This window comes from Lasioglossum baleicum, chromosome 2, assembly GCF_051020765.1.
Source record: "Lasioglossum baleicum chromosome 2, iyLasBale1, whole genome shotgun sequence".
Taxonomy (NCBI): domain Eukaryota; kingdom Metazoa; phylum Arthropoda; class Insecta; order Hymenoptera; family Halictidae; genus Lasioglossum; species Lasioglossum baleicum.
In genome coordinates, this window is record NC_134930.1 from 13,956,433 (window position 1) to 13,971,008 (window position 14,576).

The 14,576-nt window shown below is 37.1% G+C and overlaps 3 protein-coding genes across 5 annotated transcripts in view; 1 reads left to right on the top strand and 2 right to left on the bottom strand.

Moving 5' to 3' along the window:
- The window catches only part of LOC143215543 (dynein axonemal heavy chain 1), a 149,784-nt gene extending 148,672 nt beyond the window's left edge, over nucleotides 1-1,112 (top strand). Inside the window, exons 59-60 of the mRNA XM_076437752.1 lie at nucleotides 193-316; nucleotides 384-1,112. Coding sequence (XP_076293867.1) covers nucleotides 193-316; nucleotides 384-598 — 339 coding nt within the window. The 3' untranslated portion in view covers nucleotides 599-1,112. The remainder of the gene's footprint in view (nucleotides 1-192; nucleotides 317-383) is intronic.
- On the bottom strand, nucleotides 641-2,400 carry LOC143215538 (cytochrome b-c1 complex subunit 8). Its single transcript, XM_076437738.1, has 2 exons — nucleotides 1,681-2,400; nucleotides 641-1,175 (listed from the first exon to the last, which is right to left on the bottom strand). The coding sequence occupies exons 1-2, from the start codon at nucleotides 1,835-1,837 to the stop codon at nucleotides 1,081-1,083; spliced, it is 252 nt and encodes an 83-aa protein (XP_076293853.1). The 5' UTR covers nucleotides 1,838-2,400; the 3' UTR covers nucleotides 641-1,080.
- A 1,807-nt stretch (nucleotides 2,401-4,207) lies between these two features.
- Nucleotides 4,208-13,208, bottom strand: LOC143221685 (branched-chain-amino-acid aminotransferase, cytosolic-like). 3 transcript variants are annotated; one of them, XM_076447097.1, is made up of 7 exons: nucleotides 12,868-13,206; nucleotides 10,962-11,069; nucleotides 10,670-10,879; nucleotides 9,289-9,519; nucleotides 6,192-6,501; nucleotides 5,904-6,061; nucleotides 4,208-4,916 (listed from the first exon to the last, which is right to left on the bottom strand). In XM_076447097.1, exons 1-7 carry the CDS (start codon nucleotides 12,886-12,888, stop codon nucleotides 4,725-4,727), a joined length of 1,230 nt encoding a protein of 409 aa, XP_076303212.1. In that variant the 5' UTR covers nucleotides 12,889-13,206; the 3' UTR covers nucleotides 4,208-4,724. The 3 variants fall into 3 exon arrangements, with proteins under 3 accessions (XP_076303212.1, XP_076303215.1, XP_076303213.1); XM_076447100.1 differs by lacking the exon at nucleotides 9,289-9,519 and having other exon boundaries at nucleotides 12,868-13,208; XM_076447098.1 differs by lacking the exon at nucleotides 12,868-13,206 and having other exon boundaries at nucleotides 10,670-10,851.
- Between the last annotated feature and the right edge of the window lie 1,368 nt (nucleotides 13,209-14,576).

Here is a 14,576-nt window from a genome sequence, read left to right on the forward strand (position 1 = left end):
ACTTTTGTAGCCTTGAACCTAGATGAGTGAACTGAATATTATTAATTAATCTAAACTGAACTATAAATATTATTAATTGTGTTGAAAATACAGGTATATTTAAGTCACACAAGTTCTAGACCGAACACAGTTCAATGTATCAGTGAAATATAACTTCCATGGTGTTCAAGGTATCAAGACTAAATGTTACAGGTACTGAGCACCATGCCAACCCAGAGGCCAAAAGATGGCTGTGCGATCTACGGTCTGTTCCTTGAAGGATGTCGTTGGAACGTTAACCACCTGGACGAGTCCCTTCCCAAGGAGTTATACACCGGTATCCAGTACCTCAATCGAATATTTCACGAACACGATGGGATCACTTTTTGTTTATTTGTTCGCAGATATGCCTCCAATTCTATTGTTGCCCGAGGTGGACCATCGAGAGCCTCCAAGGATCTATTGCTGTCCTGTTTACAAAACCATTCAGAGAGCAGGGACTTTAAGCACAACAGGACACTCGACCAATTTCGTCCTGCCTATGGAAATACCCAGCAGAAAACCGCAGGCTCATTGGATCAAACGAGGAGTTGCCATGATCTGTGCTCTAGATTATTAACTGTAGTCAATATTGTAATTCGTTTTTAAAGTATTGTCAGATTCCCGGGAAAACTTCTACCATTTTCTACATAAACATGCACTGTGTTTTCCTTTTATCACAAAGCTATTTAGAATGTTCATTTCGTCGACATGAATTATGTTCTTATATTTTTATTTTACCGCTTTTATTTTTCAGTAGCAAAGTTAGAAGAACTATGATTGAGAAATATTGGTAGAAGGTTTTCTGTGAGCACCTGATAAATGGAGTACTATGTTTACAAGGATTATGGATTAAGTTAATTTGAAGTTTAAAATAAAAGATATGAGGATTGTTAATTGATAATTATTTATTGGTAGTTCTACACTTTCCAAAGCTCGAGAAATGAATTTATGGACAGAATCATATTAGCCGAAACTGTTCAGTACGCCGGATTTGTTTGTAACATTGCAACGGTACAAGAAATTGAGAAAATGTGCTTCGTCGTTGTCTGCGGAGCTACTTTATGTATCATTTTCGTACATCTTTGGATCCTTCCTTTTGAGTCTCTTGTGTTCCTTTTTGCTCCATGACATGACCCATGCTCCCGCCAATATAGCTACAATGAAATATACAGGTTGAGTCAGAAGAAACAGAACACCTGAATATCTTTGTTGGATTTAAAGATACGAAATTTGAATGGTATCGAAGAGAACGCACATCGCCATCATAATATTATTATTTTTTGTGCCTTTTTTCAGTATGTTTCGCCATACAATTTTCGGTACAAGTTGACATAAGGGGACCCAGCACCGATGACCTTGACATTGAAATATGTTGTCAAGATCAAGGTCATTGGAGCTGAATCCCCTTCAGTCAACATTTACCAAATTATCTATCAGACGACATCTGGCAATATTTCGAACAATGTTCCTTTCAATTTTTTAAATTCTCGCGACATTTATCATAAACATGTTGTCAATGTAATTTCACAAGACTAAATGTAACAATTATATTTCTTTTCATTTCTAAGGCATTCTCGAGATGTATAAATCAAATTATTCATAATTTCTTGTCAAAAATATCGAGAAATCAGGAATAGGGAGCACTTGAAGTCACAATACCTGGAGACGCATTCGCAGCACATTGCGCAACCATCTTGATCATACTTGGCATGGTCTGCGACAGAAAATGTGTCCAGTATTTTTGTTCGAAACCGGTCAGAGTGTAAAACACAATTCCGCGTATTCGAACTGGTATAGTCCCGAATTCAAGCCCCATTACACACGGTTTCTCAAATTGCCATTGACAGTTTAGAAACGGTTCAGGAAACAAAGGAAAGTTTAAAGAGTTTGTTCTATTGTTCCTATTCTTAGATAGGGTCTATCGTGTGCGGACGAACGACGTACGATGTACGTCCTGATGCAACACGATTAATTTTCGTCTTTTTATGATTCCAGGATACATGTTCTAAATAAAAACGGTATTAATTAATATCTTACTCCATCATTTTTGGATTTTTATTTATAAACATAAAGATACGAAATCAATTCGCGAAAACAGAGCGTCGTCGGCCGTGCGAGGGGACAAACGGCGTACCTCCATCGGGTCGGAAGGGTTAAAGGGGGTAGATTCGTTTCCAGAAGTGCAAGGGTGCGGGATGCGCCTTATGATTTCTCCTAGATAAAAGATCGATCTAGACCGCGATCGTCCTCAAAATTATTCGACAGCGTGTAGCTGTCTCGCAGCTTTATGAAAATAGATACATGCGCAGCTGTATGCTTCCAAATAATGCGAATTACGCCTCGTAAACGTAAAAATAGGACTTTTGAGGGAAATTGCAGCCTATATTGATCTTTTATCTAGCGCCTTTGAGTACTGAAATACCCGATCTTTGCATTATCGGGAAATAAGAAGGCGCATCCCGCACCCTTGCAATCCTGGAAACGAGTCTACCCCCTTAAAACCGAGTCAATTCTGACTGACAGGATCATATTCAGATGCGAAAATCCGATTTTGACGAAACTTATGGGAGTTTATAGTTCTTCGAAAAATATTTGACATGTATTTTTTTTTATCGGCAACCTTCCACTTTGAAGGGGTGAAAACAGCCCTCAAAGTTGGGGGTCAAAACCATATTTTTTTAGATATCTCGGAAACCAGAGGTCGAAAAAATTTGAATTTTTTTTTAAATTGTGTGTTTTTCAATGGGAAATGTAGTCGCGCAAGAAAATTTCAACAATATTTTTTTGTTTAAACAATATATTAAAAATTTGATTTTTTTTGCAGTGTCTCTTATTTATTGTTAGTTCGTTTTAATGTAAACTTGGGTGTGTGATCTTTGATCCAAAATAGGGGATACATGTTTCAGGATTTTCTTTTTTTTTTGCCATTTAACAATAATTATGCATAATGGAAGTTAGTCTTGCACCTGGCGTGTGGAGGAATTCTGGCTTGTTTTATCGAAATATAAGCATTTAGTATAAACGTATATATGTAGTATTTTAAACAATACCACTGGATTATATTATATATTATATATATTATATAATACATATATTATATAATACATATATTGTTTAAACAAAAAACTTTTGTTAAAATTTTCTTGCGCGACTACATTTCCCATCAAAATCGGATTTTCGCATCTGAATATGTTCCCTTTGAGATATCGTTCAGGCTTTTCTGTCGCATCGCACGACTATACGACGGTCTCTTTTTGAACATGCGGGTATTACACGAGCTCTATTCTTGACCCGAAATATAAACGACCAGCCCCTCGAGTGGGTCGAAAACGGGAACCACTTTATTATGCTACCAAAGTTTCATTTACACTCGTTTCGATTCGTCGCGTGTCATTTCAAGCTAAAATACAGTCATGAATAAATTGTGGATATTTATGTACCTTACTTTTGGGATTATCCTCGTACATAAAATTTTTGTATTGTACATGTACATATCTTGTATTCTAAACATTTATAACAAGAATGTTGACTGGCTCAGAGAGACTGATAACGCTGTAATTGTAGACACACCTTTTGTGTTGCACTAGCTGATCGTTTCATTTCGATAGAGTCCGTTGTCATACCACCGACGAGATACTGCAATATTAAAGACTGCTAGCCCCTGTGTTATTCAGCGACACAGAGACACAGGTGGGCACGGGGATAACGTGCTACTACCAGTGAGCTGAAATAACAACATCACTAAAATATCCGCTACCGACGAGATACTAGTCGGTGGATCCGCGCTCTCCACCTAAATAGGACCAGAGAATATATGAGAGTGTTCACGCCCGGAGTGAACCAGGTTAACCAATTATGTTTTGTTCTGGGGGAAGGTGACTTTTGGAAAATGTTATGGAAGGGAATATGTGTGAAATAATCATAGATATTAATTTATAAGAACTTTACTGAATATGGGTTCTTCGGGGAAATTTTAGAATGTATCCCCGTAGGAATTTTTGGACGTTTGAGAGCCCAAATTAAAGGTGGAGAATAGCACCTTTGCGATAGAAGCATTTATATTTAAAAGAAAGTTCGAGATCATGGAGAATCGATAAAACTCGACCGTCAACGTTGTCTAGGTTTTAATGGACTACTTCGAATCAACTTTAAACTGTATTAAAAAATAAATGTAATTAAATCAGATGATCTTTTTTACAGTTATTTCCGATTCGATTGATTAGTTTAGCAAGTATCTATTAGAATCGAATCACATCACTGTACGAACCGTACTATACCGAATTCTTAAAGAAAAATTACACACAGAACACACACACACATTAACGTACAGCTTACGATTTACGAGATTCATACTCATCCTTGAACAATTTTGTGGAAAAATGATAACACTTTATTTATCGGCTACGATAAACTGCTAATCCCTGAGTCTTATTCGAGACAGCCATACTTTTATCAGTTTAAATATCTCTATAAAAGAAAAAAAATCGGCCGCACTTAATCTACGAGAAATACTCGATGTACATACATTTATTTTACAAATAAATAAAGATCTACGTCGTTTGTATACAAACAGCGACACACAATTGCACTGTGAATTATTGTTTAAGTCGTTTGACCATCCAGTTCAACAAATGCTGACATTCGTAATCGCGGATCCAGTTGTTATAGCTATGTAATAAATTACTCGATCATTTATGCTAATTTCACTCGATTGATATCGTCCATGGGTGATCCGGCATAACACCGTACTGTATGTCCAATAAATGTTTCAGGAACTTCTGGAAAACAGGTTCCTCATGTTCCAAAGTTGGTATGTGCAAAGGACGGCCAACAAATTCGATGTACGATACTGGACTGACTACGCATGCTGTTCCTGCTCCGAATAGCTCCAACAACTACAATCAAATTCATTAACGATAACCAACATTGCATATTATATTCGTTTGTAATTATTAGACTGAGGGTTTTATGCAATTATGGCAAAAATGGGTAGGTACAATTTAAAATAGAATAAAGATTAAGAGAATGTAGAAATACGAATTTATTATTTTCAACATATTAAAATTATTAAAGGATGAAAGAATTTTTTATGTGGCCCTTCCTTCTTAAAATTAATGCATAAAATTAGTATTTTGCATAAAGATCCGCAGTCTAGTAATTATACAAGGCGATTTAATCTTTTAATATATTCGAAATATTTATAAGTGTCCTCGAGAGCTTCAAACATATTTGAGTTGGCCGATTAAATAAAAATCATCCTGCATAATCACATGTAATTAGCAGACTGGCTTGAAATCGTCTTAATGAGTAGGAAATAATATAATATAATAACTCGTTAAAATTATTATAAGGAGGGAATAAAATGTGTATAAAAATCTATGCAATAATATAGTAAAAGTGTAAAAAGGAAATATAGTATATGTAGAAGTAAAAATCTGCAGCCCAATAATTAGTAGGGGTGTGCGAGAACCCGAAATATCGGGTCGGGTCGGGAACACGAAATTTTTTCGGGATCGGGACGGGTGGTACCCGAAAATTTCGAGATATTCGAATTTATTGGAATTCCCGAAAAAGTAGGGATTCTCGAATTTATCGGAATTCCCAAAAGAATCGGGATTTCCGAAAATTCCGAGAACCTAGTAATCATTTATATTCGTTTTAATGAATACATTCATGGTTTCGGATTTTTTATTCTAGACGTTTTCGAAATTGAAAGAATGTTGTCCATCACGAATTCTTTTCAAGAGTGTCCTAAGTCATATTCTCGAAATTTTCAGGAATCCGACCCGATCCGACACGACCTCTTCTCGACTCGTCCCGACCATCGGGTTCCCGATATTTCGGGTTCTCGCACACCCCTAGTAACTAGCAAACAATCTTACCCTGTTCTCCGACAGCAACTGGCAAACTTCGTTCATGCCGAATTTTCGTTCTGTAACTTTGAACTGATTCCATTCCCTAGCTAATGCAAGAATCGAGTACCTTGTCACCCCAGGGAGAATTAGGCCGCTCGACAAGGGTGGCGTTACTAATTCCTTCTCTGAAAATAATTCCCTCAATTAAATAATGTCGACTAATTGTAAGATAATTAACACTAGAATTGTCGAGCATTGAACGCGACCTTTTATATTTTCTATTAAAAATACGTCCGAATGAAACATTTGGCATACCACCATCATCGTTGATGTAGAACATGAAAACGTTCATTGTTCCAGCTTCGGTGACTTCGTTGTCCTCTCCGTAAAGCCACAATACTTGCTGCAATCCTCTTCTGACTGCCTCCTTTTGCACATGGATCGTGGGACCATAATTGCTACCTACTTTGTAATTGCCACAACCTCCTGGCCATGCTCTAGTGTACTGTGGATCTGCTAGTAAAGAGATACCAACTTTGTCACCAGTTTTCTTAAAATAGGTGCCCACGGGTGATAAAATAACGTACAGTAATGCTGACTCTGAGGATGCCACTCCCAGCGTTGGCTGCACAAGAAAAAGAAACAACTAATTATTATACACACCAACAACAACAATTTAGATTTATTTCCCTATATTTATTTCGTACAGGGTGTACAAAAAGTAATGGTCATCCGTTCTAGGGGCGAATCTACACCTCTGGATCGATGGACATTTGTAAGAGAAACTTGCCGCAAAATTGTTTACAACAAAGAAAATTGCTGGTGAAAGTTGTTTTTTACATCAACACCTTCCACTCATCCCGAAGAGAAAAAGTTCGAAAGGAGCCACATGTTGCAAACAAATAGTTATTGAGATATAAGCTGTTAAACTTTTTGCAAAATTTGATTGTGTGGAGTTATACGTATAGACAAAAGCCTACTACTACAGTCCACCCGACCGTGTCCATGAGACAGAACATAATCGTGTGCATGCTTCGAGGCAAACGAAATTTAAAGGGACATTCGTCGCTAGGACTGTACGACGTCATCGTCTCCCTGGCCATTCGGATCATAAATTTGAAGTTGCAAAATGTGAAAGAATACCTTATATCCATTGTTATCAGAATATTAATCCTGTATTATAAAATGTTACCGTACCTCACCGTTCCTCCAGCGGATTAGGCGATATACCTGTAAAGGACGTTATAGCAAGCAAAAAAACGCATGCGAATCTTCAACCCCAACAGATGGACAACACGTGCGACGGACCCTCCGAAGCGACGAGCGGACTACCCTTATAAATCACGTCATTGATGACCATAGACAATACCAAAAGGATTTTCTTTGACAGTTTCCCCACTTTCTCAACCTAAAGTCCTTCCGACATACCTTCGTCCAATTAACAAACGCAACATTTCCCCACCTAAATCTACCCTTAACCATTCATGAAAAATCGAGTGACAACCGCAGTACTCTTTTGACCGTGGTCGGAGTAATTTCTTCCCGTTCAGAAGATTTTGAAAAATTTTTAAGTACCTAGACATTAGTATTTTATAACCCAGAATTTAATATTCTTGTTTATGAAAATGGATATAAGGTATTCTTTCATATTTTGCTACTTCAAATTTATGATCCGAATGGGCTGCGAGACGATTACTTGGTACGGGCCTAGCGACGAATGTCACTTTAAACTTCGCTCTTTTCAAACCTTTCTCTTCTCGATGAGTAGAAGGTGTTGATGTAAAACAAAACTTTAACAACAATTTTTTTTGTTATAAACAATTTTGTGGCAAGTTTCTCTTACAAATGTCCACCGATCCAGAGGTGTAGATTCACTCCTACAACGGATGACCATTACTTTTTATACACCCTATACACACTCCTCCCTACACCCAATCTGGAAGTTTATCAATTTCTACTGCTGCATTCCCGAAAGCTATGCGCATAATTTTTAACCGACTTCGAAAAAGGAAGAGGTTACTCAATTCGATCTGACTGTGCCTTTTTTCTCGCTTTTTTCATTGTATGTTCACCGATTACGCAGAGATGGATGGACCAATCGGAACGAAACCTTTTGCATCTTGTAGAGTATGTTCCCTGGATGGTCCCGCGAAAACAAATTTTGCATTCTTTCATTCTTTGCGGTTTTTATTGCAAATAACCAATAAGACCGAAAAACCATCCTACGGTGTTCTACAAATTCTGCTTGTTCCACTAAACAGTGTGAAATAAAAGAAATTAAACCGACTTTGTCAAAAAACGCACTAAAAAGTATGAAATAATTTTAATTTAATTTATGTAAACACACAAGAACTTAAATACAATACGATCTTTTCGGAGGCGCCGCAAAATTGAAAATTGTCCAAATGACAGATGTTGCTAATTATGATTTCATTGGAATATGGTGGACTTGGAAATCAGAAGGTGGGAAGAGAAGATACATTAATATGTGAAAGCATGTAGAAGAATTTAAGGATTTTCGTAATTTCCAGTGTCGAAAATTGTCAATTTTGCCCCGCCTCCGAAAAGATTGTATTGTATTTAAGTTCGTGTGTATATTCACATAAATTAAATGAAAATTATTTCATACTTTTTAGTGCGTTTTTTCAAGGTCGGTTTCGTTTTTTTTATAAAATTTTTTTTACCTAGAATGATTCTATATACACTCTCCGCGAAACATAACGGTATATCTTTTACATATCTTACATCTATGTATATTATAAACATTTAGAATTTTTAAATAATGCTCAAAGGCTTCACGATTCGCGTTCACTGCATCGAAAAATCCGCTGGACATTTTCGCCATAAACGAACGAACGTCCAAGTCTAAGAATAAGTCTGACCATTTATTATTTTACCGAAACGACACATGACACATGACCCGATACAATCTATTCTCGTTCACCGTCGAGCGCGCAACGTAACATAATAAATTGCATTCGAATTGTTTATAACTGTTTCGTTCTGAGCCAATCGTTGGCCAACTTTCATCAGCGGTTTTCTGTTTGTCGGTTTTTATCTAGTGCAGTTTGCTGCAACACTTCTGCATCAATCATAATGTATGGAGAGAAGCTCCTCGGGATCTGTAGAGCCATATCTTTTGGCCCTGCCCCAACAAAACATCACACGTCCCCGTTTATCGGGGTTATTATCGTGGCTCGTATTGGGAAACCACAACTGATTACTTTCCTGTTTCTGTTTTAATGACATCTGTGACATAAGTGACACGATTATATGCTTCGCTATCGTTCTGAACGATTACAATTAAATAGAATAAAATAAATACGTGACGTATACTGATATCGGACTCGCGACCTTTGTTCCGAATTCATTCCGAATATTATCCCGAATTGAAGAAAGTTTCGCTACTTACGTCTATACCTATGAGAGTCGGTCGTATGTACAGACTAGAGGCCGTGGAATGAGGTACCCATTCTTGGTCTATACTAATCAATCGGCAGCAACACTTGATCAGCTCTTCGCTGAGAAACGTCGGCAGCCCAGTTCTCATCGCTGAACTGTTCATTCTATCCATGTTCAAATCCGGCCTGAACAACCTAATCTTCCCGTCCACTCCTCTGTAAGCTTTCAAACCCTCGAACAACTGAAACAACACGCATTCGTTTCACTTAGGTCCGTCAAATTTCATCCTACACATCGTAATCGTCGGGTGAACTTTCAGAATGTTGGACTCGATGAGGTTCAAATTCAGCGAAACTGTTTTATTCTTTATTATTTTTATACGACACTTTCAGCAACATATTCGTGACATTTTTCTGATTAAAATGATACCTCTATTATTCCTACAGAACCTCGATTATCCGAACCGATCATGTCTATACGTATTAAGACATTACTATAGAAGATTGTGGCTGTTGTGAAGAGGAGATTTCAATCTCCAACAAAACTTTTTATTGTTCACAGAGACGTTCAAAGTTCGAAAAGTTAATTAGATACAGTATTAGATTAAATATTGTCTGATTTGTACAATGAATTGCGTTGTGTTTTAGATTGAACTGTTTAAAACTCTTCGCGCTGCACGTGCCATTTTTCTCGTTGGCAAGACGCCATCTTTACGGCGCAGCGTCGCTCGCTGCGCTATGTTCACTCAATTTATTACATTCGTTCGCTTTGTATATGAACATAATTAACAAATTCAACTCGATCTCGTAGTAAAAATTCTATTCTATTCCTCTGTGCTCCTTTAAACCCAAAAACAGATTTGCAGCCAATTGTGCGACGAAAAAGAGTCTTTCAATTTAAAAGAAAGTTCGAATAATTTAGCTGGTATCGACAATCTAATTAATAGACTACGGATCTTTATGCATTTATAGCAAAATTGAATATATGAAATTCAAAATTGTTGAAAAATTTTTCAAATTGAAGATAATTTCTTCTCTATTAAAATCATTACAGGAAGAAATAACATACAATTTAGCTTCTATTTCTTGCAATCGATGCAGACAATTTTTATTTTACATAAAGATCCGCAGTTTACTAATTAACGCTCGGACAACGGACGATTTTTATTGGCAATGCTTAGGGCCGTTCACAGCTCTAATTAATAATTTTTAAACATTTGCTTTTGATGATATCTCGTGTAGACACATTAGTCTTTCCGGTATCCTCAATGAAACAGCTGTTCAGTTAGTTTAATTGCCACAAATCGAATACTTAAATGACAATTTGGATGTTCCCGGTGAAAATGACTCCGGCACAGCACTCGGAGGGTTAATAAACTAATTCGCACGTACCTCTATCGCGTAATGCAGCACTTTCGAAGCAGGATGGAGGACTAGATTTTCAAGAGGCGTGATCTCCGGCACCTGCCATCCACCTAATGCCTCATGGTAGAATATCTTCAACATATGGTCCGTGAAATATTTGCCAAATGCCAAAGCACTAACATCAGGTTTCGGCTGTAATTGTTGCGGTCCTGCAAGACGGACCGATAAATCCGCATACTACAAATGCAAGAATAGAAAATGCTTAACAGTAGGTGCGCCCAGAAAGAATTACGAATAGGTCCTCTCAAAAATAATGTACCTTGAAGGAACGTTCAGGTTGTATCACTTGTTTGTCCCTGATTTGCAAGTGCGAGCTGCATTTCACGTTCGATTGGAATTGGTTCAACAAGTTCCTACAGGACAGAATCTGCGAAAAATTATATGCGTCGTCTCGTGATTTTTCTGTGACCACATAAATAAAATATAAGTTATCTGTTGATTGGAATACACGTGGCACGCAACCGATGATGCAAAGATGGTAACACTTGCATAATCATTCTGTTGCATCAATCGTTTCGACCTTACAAAGTGCCGCGGATTTTCGATCGAATTTGAAACTTTGGAAATTTATCCTGATTTCATCGCGATAGTTGAGCAAGCGTATCTTGTGTAGATCAATTCGGTAGACTCTCCTGAACGTAATTGTATTTTTTCTTTTTATTTTAACATAAACTTTTTTAAATTTATTTTCAAAATTCAAGCAAACTGTACCACGCGAAAGAGCAGATCTTTTACTCGCAAAAATGCTCTCATTTCGTTTTCGATCGACACAATTCTTCCGTTTAAACAAAAATTTCTAGTTCAACTTCTTGTACGTGAAATAAAAATTCTCAAAATCCAGAACCGAAGGGAGAAAACATATTTCGTTGTTTCTCGGAGCGCAAATTGAAATGAGACGGTGTTACTATTATTATTGGGAATCAGTTTATTATTATTAGGGCTCGTAGCGAAACAGAATGTTTATCCATTTAGCAACAAAGTGACATTTCTGGTAGATGAAACGTCAAGTTTTCAAGTCAAGCAAGTAAGCGAAGATAACGGGACAAGTGTTCTACTGTAGTTCTATCATTAATTACCGATTGAGATAGCTTGCTTACGGAAGCAAAGATAACATTAGGTCAATGAAATTATGCGTGACAGGGAATAAAAAAGAAACGAAAAAATCGAAAACTCTCTTCTCCCTGCCCCCTTCTTCTGCCGGCGTTTTAATTATCGACAGTGAACAAAACAAAGTTCGAGCACGTGGCTTCGCTGATCTTCTGATCTCGTGCTGGAAATTTTTCAAAGACAACGCGATTTTTCTTAATCTTCAATGCGGAAAATAATTTGCCAATATTCAATTTTCTTACTCCACATTTTTAACTGTAAAAGATTGCATAAATTTATCCTTATCGACTAGCAATAATCACAGTACATACCATACTTTAAAATGATATAAAATAGAGACAAGTCACATTATTGTATTATTTTAATCTTCCGATATTCTACATCTTTCGGAATTTTTTCTGCTTCGACCGTAAAAGTTATGCCGAATACAACAGTATATTTCTTACAATATTAAGAGCATTTAAACATTTTTGAACAACGCTCGAAGCTCCTAGCTGATGAGAAACCCTTTGCTGATTTGACGAGTGGCGCGATCGAAAATGGAGAGCGTATAAATAAGAATATTGCATCATTGCAGAGAAAGAGGCAGAGAGAGAGAGAGCCGAGATAATTATCCAAGTTCTACGAAAAACTAAATTACGTAAAGACGAAACCTTACTTTCTGTTTTTTTCAGTCTGCCGTATGCGATCTTTTAGAATTTTTATCTCGGAAAGAGTAAGACTTAATTCGGAAATTTTTCTCCGTTCAAAAAAGTACATTTTAAAGAATACCTCATAAAATTTTCATTCAAAAAAATTGATCAATTAGAAAGTTATAGCGAACTTCTCGAGAAATTGCTTTGAAACAAGATGGCGGACATTCCGAGGTGCGGTTGCAATTTTTAATATCATAATCGAACACCAACGATTTTCTGAACACAGTCTCACAATTTTCGACGTAAAAATGACCAAAAATCACACAGATTGTAACTAATGGAGCCAGGGATTCATTAATTGTTAGATCACTATGTTCCGTGTAATTGCAGAGTTTAACAAAACTCAAAATGAATGGGACTTACCTGACGCCGTATGTGTACCATGTTGAACAACGATCGGCCGACTATTGACTAATTATCGGTATAATTAGAGCAACAACAATAATAACTGGAACAATTAAAATGATCCTCGAAGGGCGCACAAAGCTCATTACGTAAATCGGTTGAATCGCACGTGCATCGAACGCTTCGAATGACTTTAATAACAACTGTCCTCTGGTACCGATCACAGGTGGCACAAGTAATATCGTCGAAACGGCGAACAATAGATTTGAATGACTGTTTAATTACGGTGGTCGATCAGGTGAAACACAATGTATCCGTACTGGTGCGCACTCTCGAATAATGTGTTTGCATTAACCGTCGGTTAATATTTTGTTTATTAGAGAGGGGTAAAGTGTCCCCTCTCTTCGCCCGAGAGTACGAGAGTGGAGGGATTCGACGATTTAACGTGTGCTCGAAATGTTTCCAGCTTACTGATTCGACCGAAACGACGAATCTCGTTTCGTTAATCAACGAAGATTCGAGAGTTTGTTCTATAGCAATATACTTTACTCAGTTACGGTTATTTCCGTCTTTAATAATTTTAATAAATTGAAAAAATGATACGCGGATGCTCTTAAATGGTCTGAATGCTTTTACTGTTTTAAATCGCGCCCGCCCGGTTTGGCATAAATGCAAAATAAAATTCCAACATTCTTCCGCCATTTTGAATTGGTAAAGCACGGACTTTAAAATCCTTTTATGTGATTTCTACGATGTACATATACAGAAATTATTATACTTGAGAATTTTGCTCACGAACATAATGAACTCGTGTTTCACGAGCTCTTGTTGCGCGCACCATTTTCTCTGGCAAGACGCCATCTTTACGGTTCCGCTCATTTTACTATATTTATTCAGTTTATAACGTTTATTCCCTTTACACGTAAAAATTTTAAAAATAACACAATTACATTCTTTAACTCTGTGCTCTTTAAACGCAGAAAAAACAGGTTTGAAATATACCCAGCTTCGGCTGTATATATTTTCTTATTAAAACCGAGGTAGTTGTAATAACCATTTGTCGTTTATATTTGCTAATCTATTTAGCAATGTATTTATTAATATTCTACTGGTGTATCTACTTTATCACCATGGACATAACATTAATGGATTAAAACTATTTCTCCTGCTACAATGAACAGAGAAATATTTCCGTATCATTTCCATAAATGTTAAAACGTTCCCCATCCTATTCCCAAATGAATAAAATTCTCTTTTAATCAAAGAAACTGTACGGACACCCTGTAGATAGACGAGAGACTCGTGTTCATTTGCCGAACGATCCGGGAAAGGGGAGGAAAAATTGTGGCGTGGGGCATAACGATCCGGAGGGAGGCCGGGAGTTGAAAACATGTTGATAGCGTGGTTTCTTCTCGCGATAAGAAAGGACAGCAAACGCGTTGTTGTTCACAGAGCCGTCGGACGTTCCTTGATTTGCCGAACTATCTCGCCGAACTATCGTATAAATATTTATCTGGTGCGGCAAACTAGAAAATACTACGAGATAGTTACGAAAGTACTACGAAAAAAATTCTCCGAATCTAAAACCACATTCGATTCCCTTTTACATTGAACAAGACAACAACAGACAAAGTGCAAGTGACATGAAACTTCGGAATCAAAGTTTTCCCGTTGCTCATTCAACCGCACAAAAATGATAAAGCTGATCTATGCGGCCATTGCTTGAT

Bases quoted from the DNA above. Each gene is read 5' to 3' on its own strand.
- LOC143215538 (XM_076437738.1), bottom strand. From the start codon at position 1,837: ATGGGGCTTGAATTCGGGACTATACCAGTTCGAATACGCGGAATTGTG. The intron at 1,176-1,680 runs GTATTGTGACTT...ATTTCATTGTAG, and splicing joins TGCTGCGAATGCGTCTCCAG to CTATATTGGCGGGAGCATGG.
- LOC143221685 (XM_076447097.1), bottom strand. From the start codon at position 12,888: ATGGTACACATACGGCGTCAG. The intron at 6,502-9,288 runs GTAAGTAGCGAA...TTTCTTGTGCAG, and splicing joins CGACTCTCATAGGTATAGAC to CCAACGCTGGGAGTGGCATC. The intron at 4,917-5,903 runs GTAAGATTGTTT...ATTTGATTGTAG, and splicing joins AGTTGCTGTCGGAGAACAGG to TTGTTGGAGCTATTCGGAGC.